The sequence below is a fragment of the Lacerta agilis genome, chromosome 11 (assembly GCF_009819535.1).
Source record: "Lacerta agilis isolate rLacAgi1 chromosome 11, rLacAgi1.pri, whole genome shotgun sequence".
NCBI classification, from domain to species: domain Eukaryota; kingdom Metazoa; phylum Chordata; class Lepidosauria; order Squamata; family Lacertidae; genus Lacerta; species Lacerta agilis.
The window spans coordinates 41,992,925-42,011,693 of NC_046322.1; the positions used below are offsets into that span (position 1 = coordinate 41,992,925).

The window sequence follows — 18,769 nt, forward strand, 5'->3', positions numbered from 1 at the left end:
TTAAGTAGTGCTACTGTTCGGACATTGGTCACCAAGAGAAAAACAGTGCAATTGAATTAAATTAGAAGATATGGTAGTGAACACTAGCTTTGATAGTATAGAGAATAGGCTTGTTATGAATCTTACATTTGAAAATGAAACCTTGGTAACAGGAGCAGTCTGGCTACCAAATAGGCAGAAGCTGGTTATTACCATTCTGTCTTGCTGGCAAGCTTGCAAGGGTATGTGGCTGTTCCGTGGTAGAGGCAGAATGCTAACCTAGATTGCTGTTTTGATGAACCAAGCCAGGCATTACCTGTATTGATTAGTTTCTTTTCTACAAAGTTGCAGGGAAGCTCTTTTGACTTTACGTGCAAAGCAGATTTCAAATAACCACCAGTAACACTGTGTGCTGAGCCCGATAGGAAGGAATGGATGCTGAAGAGGGACAGTGTTTGGTAGAGTATATCAGGGTGCTTTCCAATATGGGGTTTAAAATCAGGTCCAAACAGCGGTTTTAAAAAATAAATACGTATACAAATATTAAAGAGGGAGGCCTGTTTTGGTCGATACCCTGTTCGCTAAGTTCTGTTGCAACCACTTTGTTGCTTAGTGTTGGTATGACTTGTTTTGCTTCTTCCACTGTCCCAATTAAAAATATCGTGTGTAATGATAGCATTTATTTATGCAATTTTTCTTTACTCATTCTTTCTCATAGGTGTTATTTATCCTAGACACAATATCTCTTTCCATATTTGTCTCATTACCTATTAATTCTTTTAAAATTATCCTAGATATTTTTCAAATATTCAGTATTTTTGGAACGTCTGCCTCTTATGGATACAACTCTACTCTTCAATTGGCTTTCTTATCTTTCTTTTTTAAATAGTCACATGTGTAGTAACCCTAACGATAGGTGTAAATCTACCGGCTTTTCTTTATAAGAATGCATAATCATCCTTTGGTTCCACTGGCAATCCTTAACTAAAAAGAAACGAGAGAATAATTGAGAAGGGCCAAGGAGTACCTGCTGGCTGCCACACAGTGAGACCTTGGCGAAAGAGCAATATTGTGGGGGGTGGGGTGTTTGTTTGTTTTTTTGCAAATATTCATGAGCATACTTCAGCGTACACCACACATGTGCATCAACAGTAGGAGGCTCCAGTGCAGAGCAGCTATTCCACACAGGCCACAGGATAAGGCCCAGATGAGTGTACAGACCTAGGCATCATTATCCCACTTCTTTTTCACATACATCTATTTGGTATGTATATTCAACCATTGCAACTCTGGTCATAAACAACAAAGTGTTCTTCGCAGTGTTTTAAGGACAATTCCCATAGATACACACTCTTGACGAAATGTTACAAGCAGTCTGTGCAACAATAAGGAATATTTGTGTTCAGTACTGTACATAACCCGTCTTCACTGCTTACAACACGGTTAGAGGTGTGAGTGTAAGAATACACATTAACATAAGGCTTTTTGATTTTTTACCTTCTATATGCAGAAACACACTGGCATGAAAAGCATTTTTCATTACGCTTTGCTATCAAACTACATTACAGTGAGAACCTGTCAGATATGCAACAAAGCTTTTACACATGGACATTGCATGCACAAAGAAACAAAGTGTAATGGTCAGAACCTGGGGCATACTTTATTTAAAGTTTACGTTACCTGCAAGACAAGACAGTATTGAAAGTCCCTTCTCTGCTCAGGAGATGAATAAACTAATCTGTAAGCTTTAGATGCTACCCACTGCACTGGTTTTAAATAAAAATGCTTACTTTCAATACAGAGAATTGCAAAAGCAAGCAATCTTACAACACATTCCTTTCATAAAATAAAAAAATGTTTACAAGGCAACAAGATTCAAATTACTATATCACAGTCCCCAGTAACATCAAGCTGCATAAGGGAAGTGATGAGGAAACTTATCTTCCAGTTAACCGTTTTAAGTGCTCTTCTTCTCGTCACCCAGTAAATTTATTGTTGCTTTTTTAGCTGAAAGAAGAAGAAGAAAGTGGCATTTATATACTGCACAACAGTATTTCTCTGGCCAGCTTACAATAAAAGTAAAATAATTTAGCACAAAGAGAGCCATAACAATGCATCATAAAAATAGCAGAGATAAAATCTATGTAGAGACAAAATCTCACAGCAGCATCAAAATGTTTGCTAATCTTGAAAGCTTAGTAAGATCCAAAAAATTGGTAGATCACTAAAAAAAACCACAACCCTTAAAATCAGAAAGCCTGGGAAAACAAAGAGGTGTTTACCTGGTGCTGAAAAGATCACAATGCAGGTATTGCTTAAGCCTCTCTAAGGACATTCCAAAAGAGGTGCCACGATGTTTCTATTTTCCTTAATATGTGTAGGGTTTGGTGTCAGCGTTGATTGTGTAGGTTCTCTGTTCACTTGTGTTTCTTTGGCGATGGGAAAGGTCGGGATTGGCGTAGGGTGGTGATCTTTGGTTTTCTGTGTGAGTGGGGTTGGTGGGTGTTTTGGACCTGCTTGGTTATTTTACATATAAACATATTTTACATATTTCTTGTGTGGTTGTTGTCCAGAATGGTTGGATTTTGGGGCTCTCCCACCACATGTGGAGGTATGTGCCTGTGGAGGTGCACCCTCTCCAGCATTTTGGTGAGGTTCCTGGGCATACTAGCGCTATTTTCTTGGTGTTAGATACCACCTGTAGGTTAGTTTTAGGATGAGTTCTCTTCTTTTTGTTGATATGGATTTAAAGCGGGGTTTAGACCACATTCTGGTCCATTGGGTGGGGTTGATTTCGTATCCTATGTCATCCTCCCATTGTTTTTTGATTGTGTCTAAGGAGCCCGTGGGATTTTTGAGTAGTATTTTGTATATTGCGGATACCAACCCTCTGCTGCATCCCTTTGTCATTAGGATGAGGTTTTCAAAGGTTGTCAGGGGTCTAGTTGCTGCTGATTTTACTGTTAGATTGTTTAAGAGGGCATGTAATTGGTGTTGTGTTAACCAGGTTGCTGAATTACTATTGTTCAGCAGCTGGAAATAACGCAGCTCTGGAAATGCCCTCCACATCAATATTCTGAGTTATGGGTGTGCTTTTTTTTAAATGGCCCAGTGCTAAAAACTCTGCAACCTGTCTAAATTAAGCAGATTAAATATATATTAAATATATTTGCAGACAGTTGTTTATCCTGCTGCTGTTATTCATGCTGAACAACAAGGTGGCTGAAGAAACCCACACCTATCCCGTGGGACCTCTGCTGAGCCCCAACATTCTCTCCCCTCCCATATTTGAGATTTCATAAGGTATTTTCTGTGCAACTCAATGCGCTCATGGGCTGCAGCAGAGATGGGAACCTGTACTCCTCCAGATGATGTCAGGAAAAAAGTTTCCATCATTCCTGACCATTGGCCATGCTGGCTGAGGCTGATGAGAGTCCACAACATTTGGAGGGCTTCACTCCCCTGGGTTAGACTTTGTCTGTCTTTGAAAAATGAGTGTTGGGATTTTCAGCATCAAGTATCTGATTTGGTGCTTATTTGATGCAATCCCAGGTGTCCATGAAATTTGCCTCTACTTCTCAGATGAAAGCTAATGCTACTCACTATGGCCAAAAAAGGAAAACACAGACACATCCCATCAGGAGCTTCTTGGGTTTTACTGTGTCTCTTCCTTAACGTAGTATGGCAGTAAATTGTATGATTTAACTCAAATAAAACAGACCCACACACCATAGTACATCTCACCACATCTCTCTCTCTCAACACCTTTGTTCAAAACCAGCTACATATTCACAATTATCCACAAAGTTGTCTAGCCAGGGCAGAAAAATTACTGGAATAAACTGGCCCTATACACCTCACCTTCTTTAGTAATGGTGTCTGCTGTCTCTGAAGCTTTGTCTTTCAGATCCTTTACTACGTTATCCAGCTGAGCCTCATGCTTCAGGAAGAAGGGGCGGATAATTCGGTGGTAAAGCAGCTCTGCCCCATTTGAGGGACTTGGAGCCATGCACCATACCAGAAATCCACACTGCAAAAAAAGGGGGGGGGAGGAAAGAACCAGGAAACCAGATTTTATCACACTGCCTATCATTAGTTGCATAGAAATATCTGTAATCCTCATGTCAGGACAAGCTGGCATAGCATATGATCTAAGACACAGAGCTATAAATCCAGAGTCCCCATGTTTGAATTTTACTTCTGCCATGGCAATAGGTGACCATAAGCATGCCCCTCTAGTTCACCTCTGGTGCCTCTGCTTGCCCCCCCCCCCCATCAAATACCGGGCTGTTGTAAGGATTGCAGTAAGATAATGTATTTGAAAACTAAAGTGCTGTATAAATACTACATGTGTGGTTCACATTTGAAAACCCATGCAAATGACACTTGGTGCAACATGCACCTAAGAGTTATTCGAACTGGTCACAGTCCTATGCTGAATCCAATAAGCAGAAAGCATGCCTTTTCAAACCTATATGAAGCCTCCAAGACCAGTGACCATGTGCTTATGAATATTAGTTACTGGGAAGCAGTAGCAGGAGAAGACTCCTGCCTTCACACCCTGCTTGTAAGATGCTTCCTAGATGCAGCTCTGTGGCGACTGGGGAGAACAGAATGCTGCCCTAGATAGCCTTTTACTCTGATAGTAGGTCACTTCTTAAAACCTAGGGAATAAATTGGTATGTCTGCACGGCAGATGGTATAAAAGAAGCGCCTGCATCCCAGATTTTAAAAGCCAAACGTAAGAACCAAAAAGTCGTCTTGGATCAGGCCAACAGCCCATCTAGTCTATAACCTTTGTTCTCATAATAAAGGCAAAGGTATCCCTGACCATTAGGTCCAGTCACGGACGACTCTGGGGTTGTGGCACTCATCTCGCTTTATTGGCCGAGGGAGCCGGCGTACAGCTTCTGGGTCATGTGGCCAGCATGACTAAGCCGCTTCTGGCGAACCAGAGCAGCGCACAGAAACACTGTTTACCTTCCCACCAGAGAAGTACCTATTTATCTACTTGCACTTTGACGTGCTTTTGAACTGCTAGGTGGGCAGGAGCAGGGACTGAGCAACGGGAGCTCACCCCATTGCGTGGATTCGAACCACTGACCTTCTGATCGGCAAGCCCTAGGCTCTGTGGTTTAGACCACAGCGCTACCTGCGTCCTGCATGTTCCCTATGTTCTCAAAGTAGTCAGCCAGATATCCCAATGAGATATCTGGAAGCTGAGTGCAACAGCATTTGCCCTGCTTGTGATCCCCAACCTGTATTCAGAAGCACACAGCCGATGATGGAGCCAGAACATAACCATCATGGTTTGTTACCTTTAAGAGCCTTATTCTCCTCTTTAAACGTATCCAAGTTGGTGGCTACCACTACCCTCTTGTGGCAGTGAATTCTGTAGGCTGACAACACACTGCTCCTAAATTTTCTGCAGGCTACAGTTGAGAGTACAAGCAAAGATACCTTAATCATGTAGTAGAAAGGGAACCAGGAGAGAAAGATGTCGGAGAAAAATTCTGCTATGCTGAAGATGCCATACACAACCCAATAGGTCAGCCACTGTGTGTCGTCATCTTTGTTAGGGCTTTCAATAGCCTTGATGCTGAAAGAAAAACATTAACAAGGTCACAGATCTAGTCCAGTTGTTGTTGTCGTTGATTAAATTTGTATACCACAATTCATCTGTAGATCTCAGGGCAGTTCACAGACTGAGTGCTCGCAGGCAAAGCAGCTGTCCTAGGTTTCCTTTTTTAGCATTATCTTTACAGTTACAGCTACAATCTTCTATAACATCTCTACTGGGGATACGAATGGGCTGCAAAACTAATCGCACTCTTACTAATTTTTAAAATTTCTACATCAGTTTCCCACCAAAATCTGGTTTGCTAATAATAGCAATCCTAAAAACAATCCTAATTGGTGGCGGTAAAATAATGTAGCAGAGAACTCACTTTTTAAACCTTGTTGGCAGAACATGGAGGAAACAGCTTTTGCTTTTTCCTCTATGGCAGCCTGGGGTGGTGGGGATACGTTATGCCAGCTCCAAGGCTGGCATAGTCTTGCAGGTGGTTTGGGGAGGTGGCATCCTGTTTGAGGCACATGATAGTGATATGGTTGTGGCGGTATAAGCTACTGTGTGCACCAGTCTAGCTATACACATGATCAGTTCGCAAGGTTGTACACTTAAGAACATTCAGAAGTTCCAGTGATACCATGAAGATAAAACACACTTTGAGCAAGGGTAGATTCCACATGTTTCACAAACCTCAGGGGTTCCACAGCCCAGGAGGCTCTCTGAAAAGCTCAGATGCAGGAAGCCCAGTGAGAATGTACTCCCTCCCCTCCATGTTGAAAGGCTACCAAGCACCTTGGTGGATTATGACAACTTGAAACATCAAGAGCTGTTGAGAAGCGCTCACATTATACGCTGTCAAAACTGCTGCTGCTGCCTCTTAAATGTGAATAATTAATGATCACTTATGCCAAGTTACTCTGTTGGAAAACACTGTTCTTTTTCAAGACCAGACAAAGCCTGTAATTATGCCATTTGCTAGTGTTAACATATCCATTAGATATGAAAACCCAGTGCAAAGTGAAATCAAGCTGTTTCGAAATTCCTACCAGGATACAGGAAAAAGAATTAAAACTTGCACCTAACCGGAGTGAGCCAATAGGATTTTGGGGATGTGGCAGTGCACAGATTTATCTAAATTAATGTGACACTCCAGAAAATGGTTTAAAGACTAAACATGTAGCTGTACCATATAGTTTTTCTTAGGCTGTTTCCTGTTGTCATAAGATAAATGTAGGCGTGGGAGTTTGGTTAGGGAGATGTCCGTCGCCTCTGGCCATCTTGTCAGAACATCTTTTCTGCTTCAAACAACACAAGAGCTTTCTGCCAGATCCCTGGCTACAGGTGTTGGCTTGTCACTGCTTTCCAATCGTAAACTTTTTCCAATTCTTGCCATCTCTCCCCCCATCCCGAAAGGTATATTTGAACACAGCAAATACTTGTAAACATCTGCCCTTGATGGACCAGAAGGGTAGGTAAAATTTGAAGAGACTGAAATGGACTTGTAATATATATGTTTGACCTACAGAAACATGTAGCACTTCAAACACAACAGAAGTTGGAAACTAGAAGAACAGGTTTTGTTCTGGGGGGAGGAGGGAGGGGGGAAAGAGATAATGAATAACCCATTTGGACACTAAATTTTTACTCTGCAATTGAGAAGAAATGTTTAAGTTCCAGTGCTTCTGGGATAACAAACACATTCTACAATAATCTTTCTTGCTGTAAGAAGATAAAAGGCAGTGCAATTACCTTTCCCCTCACCATCTGGGCAAGTACCACAACTCTCTTTTATTCTGTTCCCAAAATATGACTAATGTAGATAAGGAATAATATTTTAGTGATGTCTTGAAAGAGTGATCAGAGGGAGGATTTTCCCACCAGCTCAGGAAAAAAGGGATGGGTCAAAAATGCCTTTGAGTGAAGCCACTTGCCTGCTGACCTGGGGCAAGAAGTGGTTGCCAGTGAATCAGTTTTAATATGTTTGCCAAAGAAACATTTTGTTCTGCTCTAAGTGCCTAAATCTCCCAGGCAGAGATCTGCTGAATCAGGGCTTTGCTGAAGCTGTCAATTTATACCTCCAACTCTACGGAGATAATCATAGCCCAAACCAATTTCACTGGTTTTTCACTGGGGCTGAATGTACCAAGCACAATATGGAAAACCTAATTTGGTTGAGCAAATGAGAATAGAAATTGGAGGTTGCTGAACTGTGTTCAGGAGGCCTTGGGGTGGGGAGATTTTGAAATTCAAATTAAAAGACTCTCACTGACCTAGATTACAATCCAGTTAAGCACGGAATTTATTGGCAGGTTTCTTGAATAGAGTTGGAATTGTCACACTGTTCTAACAACTTGACGTTCGAGAACAACTATCCAGTGTGCCCAAAGCAAATGTATTGTATATATTATGATCTCTAAGAAGGCAGAGTAGATTGAAAACTGGGCTATGCCCAAACAGTATGATGCAATGCATTATAACTGCAGGCTTGTTTTTAATGTCAAGTAGTTACTTAAACTATAGCATCCATTCCGAACCTAATTCTTTCCAGATGTTTTGGACTTCACTTCTGACCACCCCCAACCTCTGGCCATAGCTGTCAACCTTTTCCTTTTTTGTGGAAAATTCCCTTATTACTGTATAGCATTGGGAAACAGCAGGGAGGGTTGACAGCTATGCCTCTGGCCATACTGGCTGGGGCTGATGAAAGCAGCAGTCCAGAATATCTAGAAGGCACCTGGCTGGGGAAGGCTGCACTGTAGCATTGTATATGAGGAAGCAAAGCATGATGCAGGCTTTCATCTGAAAAAAAACCACAGCCATGGATTTTATTGTAAGTTTGGTGATCCACCAAGGAGGCCATTTTTTCTCACTTTAGGTAAGGCAAGTTTGAAGACTGCTGTCAAATTTTCCAGCACCATACGCAGAATTCAGCACACGGAACAGGGACAAACAAACCGAGCTCCCCTTTCAATCCTTACCCAGTTTGCACATTGTGGTAAACCGTAGTTCATGGTTACTGTGAACACATTGATCTGGGCTGATCTACCCCATCCTGCTATCGCACAGGGGAAAACATGCCACTGTCTCTGGCTTAGCAATTACGTCCAAACCAGGGATCATGGTTTGGTTCTCTCAAGCAAACTACAAGCAAGCCAAGAATAAACGTTGGCTACAGAACGTGGGGCCAGCCCCCTGTCAAATTTATTTCCAGAAGATACCGGGTAATCACCTACAGCACAGGGACATCAAAGCACTATGCAGTGTTTGCAAATAACCCTGCATAGTGCTTTGAAGTACCGGTGAGGCCTAGAGTTACTGCCCATCAGCTGACAGGCAGTAACTCCAAGCCTGCTTCAGGGATTGGCTTTGCAATAGAGTCTCCTTGTGCAACTGATCCAGTGGGCTTCCAGTTACCGCCTATCAGCTGACAGGCAGTAGCTGGTTGTTGGGTGCCTGGGAAGCCCTATGTTCAGCTGAGCAACAATCATACAGCTGCTTTCTGCAAGGATCAGCTACACTACCAAGTTTCCCATGGGGAACTCAGTCAAGTTGCCAATTCAGTAGGTTTGGAAAGAAACAAATGCCATGTCGAACAAAGAAGGCATTTTTTCTTTCTTTCCAAAGAAGGCACTGAATGCAGGACTCAGAAAGCCCTTTGCACAGTGCTTCCAAAGTGCCTGGCAGACAGCTGACCGGCAGTGCCTGTGGAGCCCCTTTCAACCAAGCCCTCCCAGCCTTTGCCTCCCTTCACCTGGTGACATTAATTGTAGGACAGGTGGCTGTAGCTTGCTTAAAAATATCCTGCTGGGTAAAACAAGGAGAGCTGGTGGACTGGATTAGGCCCATGGACTGGAGATTCCCCACCCCGGTTTACCATGATGTGCAGATGAAGACAATGCCTGCAGTATGGAATTAGGCAAAAGCATTCTTGCTTTTACTTGATAGGGCAATTAATAACCAGGTTCAAGGAAGCTTTGATGCAGCCTAACACAAGAAGCCACATAAACATGGGACACTATCAGCCCATGTACTTTTATGGGCAGCTGCTGTTTTGCTAGAGACACAGTGAACTTAGTGGAATGGTTTCTGGCTGACTTGAGAATACTGCAGGGCACTGAAAAGCACGGAATAAATTTCTGTTGCAAGAAAGAGACAGAGGGTAGCTGACTCTCCCTACAAGTCCTTCCTATGAGGGATTTACTCCCCCCCCTATAGTGGACAAGGAGGCAGTCACAAGAGTGACTCGAATAATGTGGTAAAGGTGTCCAAGGATAATCACACACACTCAGCCTAATCTACCTGATAAACAATGGTCCATTTTGGCTGGCCTCATAGATGGGCTACAATTTAGTAGAAAAGCCACAAGTGGTCCCTTGTTCCTAAACTTATGCAACACCTCTGCATGAGTCTAGAGACAATGCCCTGCTCCCTTCCCCCAGCTTCAAGCAAAGATCTGGAAAGGGACAGTCCTTGCAGTTACACTGAGTTTCGGTTGATTCCCACACACTTTCCCGGTTCCAGCGTTTGCAGCAGGGGCTTACGTTTGCAGGGGGCAGACAAGGCACTGAGTGGGTCCACTGCCTGGGTGGACAAGGCACTCTGAGTAGACAAGGCTTTTCTCTCTGGAGCTAAAAGGAAAGGTTGGCATTTGTTTTGGTGCTGGGTGGCCAAGGTGCCCCAAGCACCTCTGTCATCCAATCCCTACAGCCTTTTGTCTCTGCCGAAGCAAGGGGTGGGATTGTCATATGTTGTCATACGTGTGTCATGTGTGGAGGAAAACCTAAAACGTTGCAGAGTTCCCAAAAATAGACCAGAGGCAATAGTACTTCATTCAGCAGAGCTTTACTTGTGCTGAAGGCAAATGTAGCGTAATGGTTATCAAATCCAATAAAGTCAGGATTGGCTCAGTCCATACAAAATCCAGTTGCAGCATTTATAAACTTAACTCATAATAAGACTAAACCTTAACACTAAGAAACACCACACCAGAAGGAAGAGAGAGAAAGAGAAAAGTAAGGACCCAGGGTCCTTTTGACCTATATTTATAGTCAGCATGACTCTGCAGATTAGAGATAAGAGAACCAGTTCAAAGCAGCTTCCCAGAAGGTATAACCCAAACAATCATTAACCCTTCTGCCTCTGCTTCTCTCACACAGAGAAGCTTCTAGTATCTTCTTGTATTAATCAGAATAGGAAAGAATAGGAAAGATCTTTACAGATGAGATCAATACCTTCTGCACTAAGAAATGCAAACTGACAGGGATCTTCCCTCCAGTTGTGATGCAGCCTCTAAAACTCTACTTCCAAGCAGGAGATAAAGGCCAGGACTCCTCTCCTCACCCTAGAAAAGGGTAAGGTTACCAGACAGGTTACCGTTTCCTGGGGACAGTCCCCGGATTTACAAATCAGTCCCCTGACAAAATCCATTTATTTAGTAGGAAGTTGAAAAGTGTCCCCGGATTCATTGAAAAAAATCTGGTAACCTTATCCTTGGGAGAAAAAGCAGGGTAACAGACGTGATAGACTGCTTCTGTTGTCTCCCAACCTACAGGAATGATTGTGGATCTACACGGGCTGTTTCTAAAGAGAGTTTGCCACAGAAATGCTCCAGAATTTACACGATTACATTCATTCACAGCCTTTTTGCAAAACCAAGTAGGAATCCCTTTTTTTCTCTAGTGCACTGACCCACTTTTTTTCTTTTTACTGTTACTTACATTTAATCTATGCATACTTTCCCTCTGGTGTTCTATATAGGTCATAAACATTCAAATACCTTTGAGATACTAATTGAACTTTCAACTACTTTCAGCTTTGCCCAGTTATTTAGGCAGAGCCCAGCAATATGAAGAAAAGAAGAAGGCGGCTAATGCAATTAATGGAAAGTGATTTACCAGAGTGTCTGGAAGTCCACAAAGCAAATCAGTTCAGTCTTATGACAATACACGTGTTATAGAAATACAAAACTAAACCAGTGGGACAGGGTTTTCCAACTTAATTCACCCTTTGCCCTTGCCTTCTACAGAGACGCTGGTCACCAATATAATTCAATTATTCACAATGAGGTGAGAAGGAACCTGAAAAGCCCAACAATGAATAAAAATATGCAGCATGGAAGATGTCTGTGCTGTTGGCTAACAGCTTTAGCACCTGACCACAAGAGCAGAATCCAGTACAGTACGTAAGAAAATAAGAAGGCAGAAGAGGAAGGTATGAACCTACCTCCATTAAGACTGTGGCCACACACACATCATACATGTAAAACACATTTAAAACACATGACCTCCTAAAGAATCCTGGGAACTATAGTTTACCTCTAAGAGACCTTTAAACTACAGTTCACATTATCTTTTTTGGGGGGTGGGAGCCATGTGTTTTAAATATAAGATATGGATGTGACCTGCATGATCTGTAATTCTCTGGCACCAGCATAGCCATCTGCCTTAGGCAGTGTTAGAAACTGAGATATGAAAGCTAGGAGCTAAATGGCACCTTCAACCTAGGTGCAACAACGGAATGTCTAGGCGTGTTTTTTTAATACAAATCTGAAAATGAATGAATGGCAGCTAAAATATTATGTTCATTTTTCACATGGTCTAGTTAGTCCTTTCCTTCCACTCTTGCAGTTTTAATCTGAAATCTTAGTCGCAGTACTGCGCCCAGAACTCAAAAGCTGCTCACCCTAATGAAATTCCCTGTCGCAAAATGCGCCTAGAACAATGGGAGTTTCGAACACTGCTTAGACAGTGTTCTGCTTAGATTGCTTAGAACACTGCCCATCGATCCATTTAGCTCACTACAGTCTACAGCAGCAGCAGACAACATATGGCACATATGGCCACCTGCCTAGTTTCAAAGGAGAGAATTTTAGTCCTGCCTGTTACACAAAGTGTCTGAAACCCCAGGGAGATGCGCTAGAAGGTAACCAGATTAGCACCGTCTGGCCATAAGAGAACACTTTCCACAGACTTCTGCTATGCAACTCCCAAGATGAAGCAAGTCATGTTGCAAGGCTCTGGCGGGCTATTTGCAGTTATCTTCACATTGTCCAAGTGACAACATAAAAACCCTTTGGTCCTGCAAAGCATGGATGAGTCAATCACAGAAATAACTAGGATCATCCAGATGGCAAGTTGAGACTTAGCAAAACTTAAAACATAACATCTTGGAAAATGCAAGCACAGATATTTAGGAAGGCATTGTGTTAGCCTTTTCGAAGCGGTTATGTGGTGTCGGAATTTTTAAAATCCTATCGCTTAACCCACTGCCGCTTTAGTTTCTTGTGTACAACGGAGATCTCACTGCATCTTCACTAAACGTATTAGCCTGTGGATTTTTTCTATTCCCGGGGCAAGCACTGTGCTCTGAAAGTGTTGTGTGCTATTATTAGACCCGCAGGCAACACATCACACTGACAATTGTGCAATTAGACTAACTGTGCAACTAGGCTATGCATGGCTACTTGGAAGCAAATTCCACTGAATTCAATGAGACTTGTTCCCAGTTAACTGTACAGCAGAAATGGGAAACCTGTGGGCCTCTGTGAGTTGCGAGACTACAACTCCCATCATCCCTGACTACTAGTTATGTTGGCAGGGGCTGCTTCTATGTGAGAAGATTTTTTGCTTCTGACTAAAATGTAATGTTTGCACCTCACTAGATTTTTGCCCACACTTGTCCAATGCAAACGCGGCAGTTCACCAGATTGCTACAAGAAGCCCTCCAAAAACAGGAAGCATGCAACATTGGATGATTTGTATTTGTGGGAAGGGACAAGGAACTTTGTAGAAATGACAGGGGCCACGGAGGCTGACTCTATAGCAAAAAACTACTGTGTGAAAAGCAAACAGATTTTAAAAATGTGTTTGACATGGAAGCACCCACCGGACCTTTCTACACACAAGATTTCATACAACTAGCTTATAAGACTATGCTAGGAATCTGCAATTTTAGAACTGCTGTCAGATTTAAGAAACTTAGAGAATGTATAAGGGAAACTGCCTCTGCCTCAAGTTAAGACTTTGGTCTGCAGACTTCTCACCCTGCAAGATGCAGAACTGTAAGCCAGTTCAGGCATGACAGTACAGTGGTACCTTTGTTCTCGAATTTAATCCATTCCGGGAGTCTGTTCGACTCCCGAAAAGGTTCGAAAACCAAGGTGTGGCTTCCAATTGGATGCAGGAGCTTCCTGCACTCAATTGGAAGCCACATCGGACATTCGGCTTCTGAAAAACGTTCACAAACTGGAACACTCACTTCCGGGTTTGGGAGCCAATTTGTTTGGGAGCCAAGCCGTTAAGACTACCGAGGTAGCACTGTATCTCAATGACACCACTGCCTCTGGAGTGTACAGAACCACATTTGAGCCTGGAGTTAGTCTGTGCTCATATGTTTGAGTGAACTGGGGGCTGGAGAGCACATGTGACCATTAAGATTTGAGTGACGATGAAGGCACATTTTCAAGTTACCATCACTACAAAAATATCCATGGTTGCATATTATCATTCCATATGGAGATTCCGGTTCAAACAAACACCACCTCGGTACAAAGCCAACCAGACGTTCTCCTCTCTCTCACTCTCTCAACTCACATGGGGACTTTCATTATTTACCAGTCAACTCTGGGGGACTTCTGTTTTACTTTCATTTCTAACTACTGTATGTTTCGTATCCTGCTTGAAAGTCCAAGTGAATCCAATGTGAACATACACATTAGAGGACTTGCATGTATACATGCAAGCTTTTTGATACCTTACTCATCATGAAACCACATCATGGGAACAGCACTGATACCGTATCAAACAGCATGCGGAGAACACTGCACTGAGCACTGGGAAGAGGAATGAAGAATATACAGGTATGGCTGTCACTGGAACCTGTGAGGTGACTGCACTGAGAAGCATCACAATGCATTTCACGCAATAGGAATGCTGTTTTTGGATATTAGATCTGCAAGTGACCCATTTATACATGCAAGTCATTAAGTAACAAACAAGCACATGTGAAATGTCCACACACAGGTGAAATACTGACGCTAATTTATATAGTTTTGATTTATTTATTGTATGTATTGTGTTTGTTGCATAGTTCTGTATTAATATGCATCAGTGTTGTTCACTGCTTAAAGTGGTGTGTGTGTATACAGATAGATACAGATATAGATATCTATATCTATATCTACACACACACCATGTCATACTCACACCCTATAAAGATACTGAGTACTTCCACAGACAAAAAAAGTTACAAATAAGACAGGAGCTGGCCAAGATGCTGTTTATGAACATAAGCAGACAGATTTATAGGAGACATCCGATCAATATTTTCTATATGGTCAAACTAGATTTGATGTAGATCTACAAGTGAATCTTCTGGTGTCGAGGATAGCTCAGTCGGTCGAGCATGAGACTCTTAATCTTAAGGTCATGAGTTCAAGTGCAAAAGATTCCTGCATTGCAGGGGGTTGGACTAGATGACCCTTGGGATCCTTTCCAGCTCTACAATTCTCTTATTCTATGCTGTCTTCTTTGTTGTTAAAAGTGGCTGGGCTGGTGGATCTGAATTGACCACAGTGCGGGTGGAAGGCTTTAACTTTTCCCATTATGTGATTTCTTAATCTTAAATCTACAGCAATGGTGCTATTATCCCGGGGGTAGGGGGGGATATGAAGAGAGAACACATGGACCCACATTGTCTTACCCAAATTCAGTTGTCTGAGAAGTGATGCAAGGCTAATGGGGAAAGCTCTCTTTGATCCGTGCTGGCAATTTCACACATACAAGTTCTCACTTAATGTCGAGGGATACGGTAAAAAGATGCACATGTGAAAAAGCACCTTTAGCTTTTCCAGAATATACAGGTGCACTTAAGACAGGGCACTCACATGTGAAATTCTCACCATCCTTTCCCAACGCAGTGCTCATTTCACAAGAAGATTGCAAAACTGCAGTCTTTTCCATCACGTTTAAGGCGCGGCTCTCATCCTAATCCATACCAGCTGTTAACATACAGCCTCCAGTCAAGTTCCCATTAGATGAGCCCAGCAAAATGCCCTGTTCTTATGTGTATTAAGGCTACATCTTGTAAAGAAGGGGAAGACAGTCCAAAAAAACCCCCTGAAATAATTGCTTAACTTTGGCTGGATCAAAACTTCTCTCTCTCTCCCTCTCTCTTTTTTTTTTTAAAAAAGGAGGACCACACATTTGCTTAAATACCACCCCCCCCCACGGTTTCAAAGTGACATCAACATTTCAGGGCACAGAGCCAAAATTTTCATTGCAACAGAAATCGTCAAGGTAACCTTCCCTTCCAGACAGAGTTCTATTATTTCCAAAAGCTTTTGCGGCATTAAGATGCCTAAATTGTGCAATGTCACAGTCCATCTGCCGACTCCTCCGGCTCCAATGAGTTCTGATTCTACAGCACAGGGCCATGGCAGGATTGGGAGTTGGGGGTCAGCCTACTGAGTGAGGCAGAAGCTTCTCACTACCAATCTCTAAGGATGCTGTAGTGTGTAGCCCTATCCAGAGAGGGGCCTGGCAAGTTCTGAAATTGCCTTAAGAAAAAATCCAAAACAATTCCTTGAAGGTTTCGCAGCCACTTGCAACCTGACAAAAAAAAAGGGGGGAGGGAGGGGGAAAGTAAATCTGTAGCACATGGCCTACCCCCTCCGAAGTTACCAGTTTCAACAGGCAGTTCCAGTACACAGAAAGAGGAAGAGGCTTCTCCAAACACTTACGAGATGTATGCAGGATAAGCGAACCCAATCAAGTTGCAAAGGAGGGACGCTCCATAACCGAACACCAGATAGATGGCTAGCGCGGCACCAATGGCTGAGAAAGAAAGCAGAAAGTCAGTCGGGGTGGAGGGGAGCCCTCCCTACGCACACAAATAAAGCAAAGGCTTTGTTATATAAAAATGGAAGTTTCCTTAAGGGCTGAGGCGGGAAGGAAACTGATGAATTCCTTCCACTGGGGCTCAATCCACAACCACCACAGCCCCCAACATAAGGCTGGAGAACTGGGGCACCACATCCTGCCCTCTGTTTACCGTGAAGTTTAACCCTCATGGGGGTGGCAGGAAAAGCTAACCTGTGATACTGAAAGGGTACATGGCAGACCCGAGACACAAAGCGATACTTAGTTCAGCCCAGACACGTCAGCTAGTCAATTACCATCTTGTGGGAGTTTCTCTCTCTCTCTTCCCCTCCTCCTCCTCCCCCGAATTTCTCAGAAGACACCAGTAATTTCCCTCCAAAGGCATCGAAAGTAGGGCTGGGGTTCCCCCTCCTCCTTCCGTCGGGGCACAGTAGCACATACAAAAATCTGGTGGTTGTTTCCCCCCACCCCACAACATGGCATAAGAGCAGCCCCCCAGGAAAAAGCAAGAGAGATGAAGCAGGAGGCGGGGGGGAAGAGCTGGGCTGTTGTAACCTGAGACCAGCCCGTTTTACGGCTGCTGCTGCCGGACATTCAATCCCAAGGGCTGAGACTGCCGCACCTCCTCCTGCTCCCCCCACTCCTGCCTAATACGTATGAGCCTTCGCCTGCCATAAATGTCGCCCAAGAGGAAGAGAGGCAGGTGCTGAGGCCCAGAATCTCTTCGCCCCACTGCCCAGGACCCATGGCATCATAGCAGGGTGGGGTGGGAGAGCGAAACGGCGCTTTCACTCGCATTATTGCAAAGCAAGCTAGGGGTGGAGAATGCGGGGGGGACGGGACTGGATGCTCCCTTATTATGCAAAGCGTATGTTTCACTGCTAGGAACATTTACGGGCTGTTTTGCATTTTGGCGTTAGAATCGGCGTTGAACACCGCCGGGAGATGCAAGATGCAAACGCTTCAAAACAAACGAGAGGATTTAAAATATATATATATGTAAGGCCGTCGGAGCCAAGGGGTTCTTTCCTCTCTTCCCTTTCAGAAACAACCTCCAGTTTCATCATTTTGGCGAACGTCGCAGGATCACAATGGCCCTTGTTGACGTGATGTTTGGTTGTGGGTGGAGGAAGGGGGAGAACAGCGCGGATCGCAGGGGAGGTTTTGGAACAGAGGGAGGGGGGAAAGGGTGGGGAAAGAGAGAGGGCATCACGGAGAAGAGCCGCCGCTCCTTACCAATGGCGATGAAGGACCTGTTCACGCCGGTCCTGTTCTCGATCTTCTCCAGCACGGCCGTCAGGCAGTTCTTCTCGTGCAGGAACTTGTCGAACCTCTGCCTCATGGACGCGGTCATGGTGGCGGGACCCCTTCCCTCGACGCCGGGGAGGAGAGACGGAGGATCCGAGAGAGAAAGAAAGCGGCTCTAGTTTCCTCCAGGCGCAATGCAAATGCAAAGCGGTTCTCAGCAGCAGGCGACGAACCCGGGCCTGCTTTGCTCGCGGAAGGGAAGGCGGAGAGACGTCAGGAGCGGCAGCGGCATCGGCATCATGGGGGGCAAGCAACGTCAGCACAAGCCCGGCCCCGAAGCCCGCCCTCCGTCACCGCTTCGCCTCGAGTCTCTGCAAAGGAGCCACACCCAGGCTCGGCCGAAGCGGCTCGGGGATTTCGCGTCGCTGGCAAGGCGCGGAGCCCGGGTAGAATGGCCCACGCAGAAAAGGCGCAGGGATCTGGGCAGGAGAATAGCAGGATTGGGCATCGAAGGCTTTTTCCTTCCACAAACTCACACACCCCACGCTGTCGTTTGAAACCCCACGCATTGTAACAACGAGGGTGCAGGGGACTGTTACGTGCATGAGAGAGACAGCGCACATCCACACCCACGCGTTTACATTCAACATAGACGTAAAGGGCGAGGCTTCCTCCAGATCTTGGGACCTGTAGTTCACAGAGCTACAGTTCCCAGCACTCGTTAACAAACCACAGCTCCCAGGATTGGGGCAGGGGAGCCAACTGGTTTAAATGTGTTTGAATGTATGGTGTGCGTCAGGGGTGCCAACTTGAATACAGATTTGGGGGGAGGGGCAGCTGCCCCCCATCAAGTAAATAAATAAAAATAGTTAACTGACCGATCACAATGCAGATAACTGCTCTGCCCTTGCCCCAACATAAAGCCTCCTCCCCCGCCTAAAATAAATACTGGCTAGCTACACCCATGGGAAGCAACTAAGTCCCGCCCTACATAATCAATCACATGCATGGCACACTCCATTTGAATGGCATTGTCCAACTTGTGGGGGCGGCCTTCTCAAATATTTTATTTGGGGGTAGGGCCTAGGAGTTG

General features: G+C 44.2%; 1 protein-coding gene across 2 annotated transcripts; it reads right to left on the reverse strand.

Annotated features, from left to right (window-relative positions):
- Nucleotides 1–1,614: 1,614 nt before the first annotated feature.
- On the reverse strand, nucleotides 1,615–17,965 carry REEP5 (receptor accessory protein 5). 2 transcript variants are annotated; one of them, XM_033163686.1, is made up of 5 exons: nucleotides 17,665–17,965; nucleotides 16,290–16,383; nucleotides 5,440–5,578; nucleotides 3,841–4,009; nucleotides 1,615–1,986 (listed from the first exon to the last, which is right to left on the reverse strand). In XM_033163686.1, exons 1-5 carry the CDS (start codon nucleotides 17,780–17,782, stop codon nucleotides 1,937–1,939), a joined length of 570 nt encoding a protein of 189 aa, XP_033019577.1. In that variant the 5' UTR covers nucleotides 17,783–17,965; the 3' UTR covers nucleotides 1,615–1,936. The 2 variants fall into 2 exon arrangements, with proteins under 2 accessions (XP_033019577.1, XP_033019578.1); XM_033163687.1 differs by lacking the exon at nucleotides 17,665–17,965 and adding an exon at nucleotides 16,642–16,725.
- Between the last annotated feature and the right edge of the window lie 804 nt (nucleotides 17,966–18,769).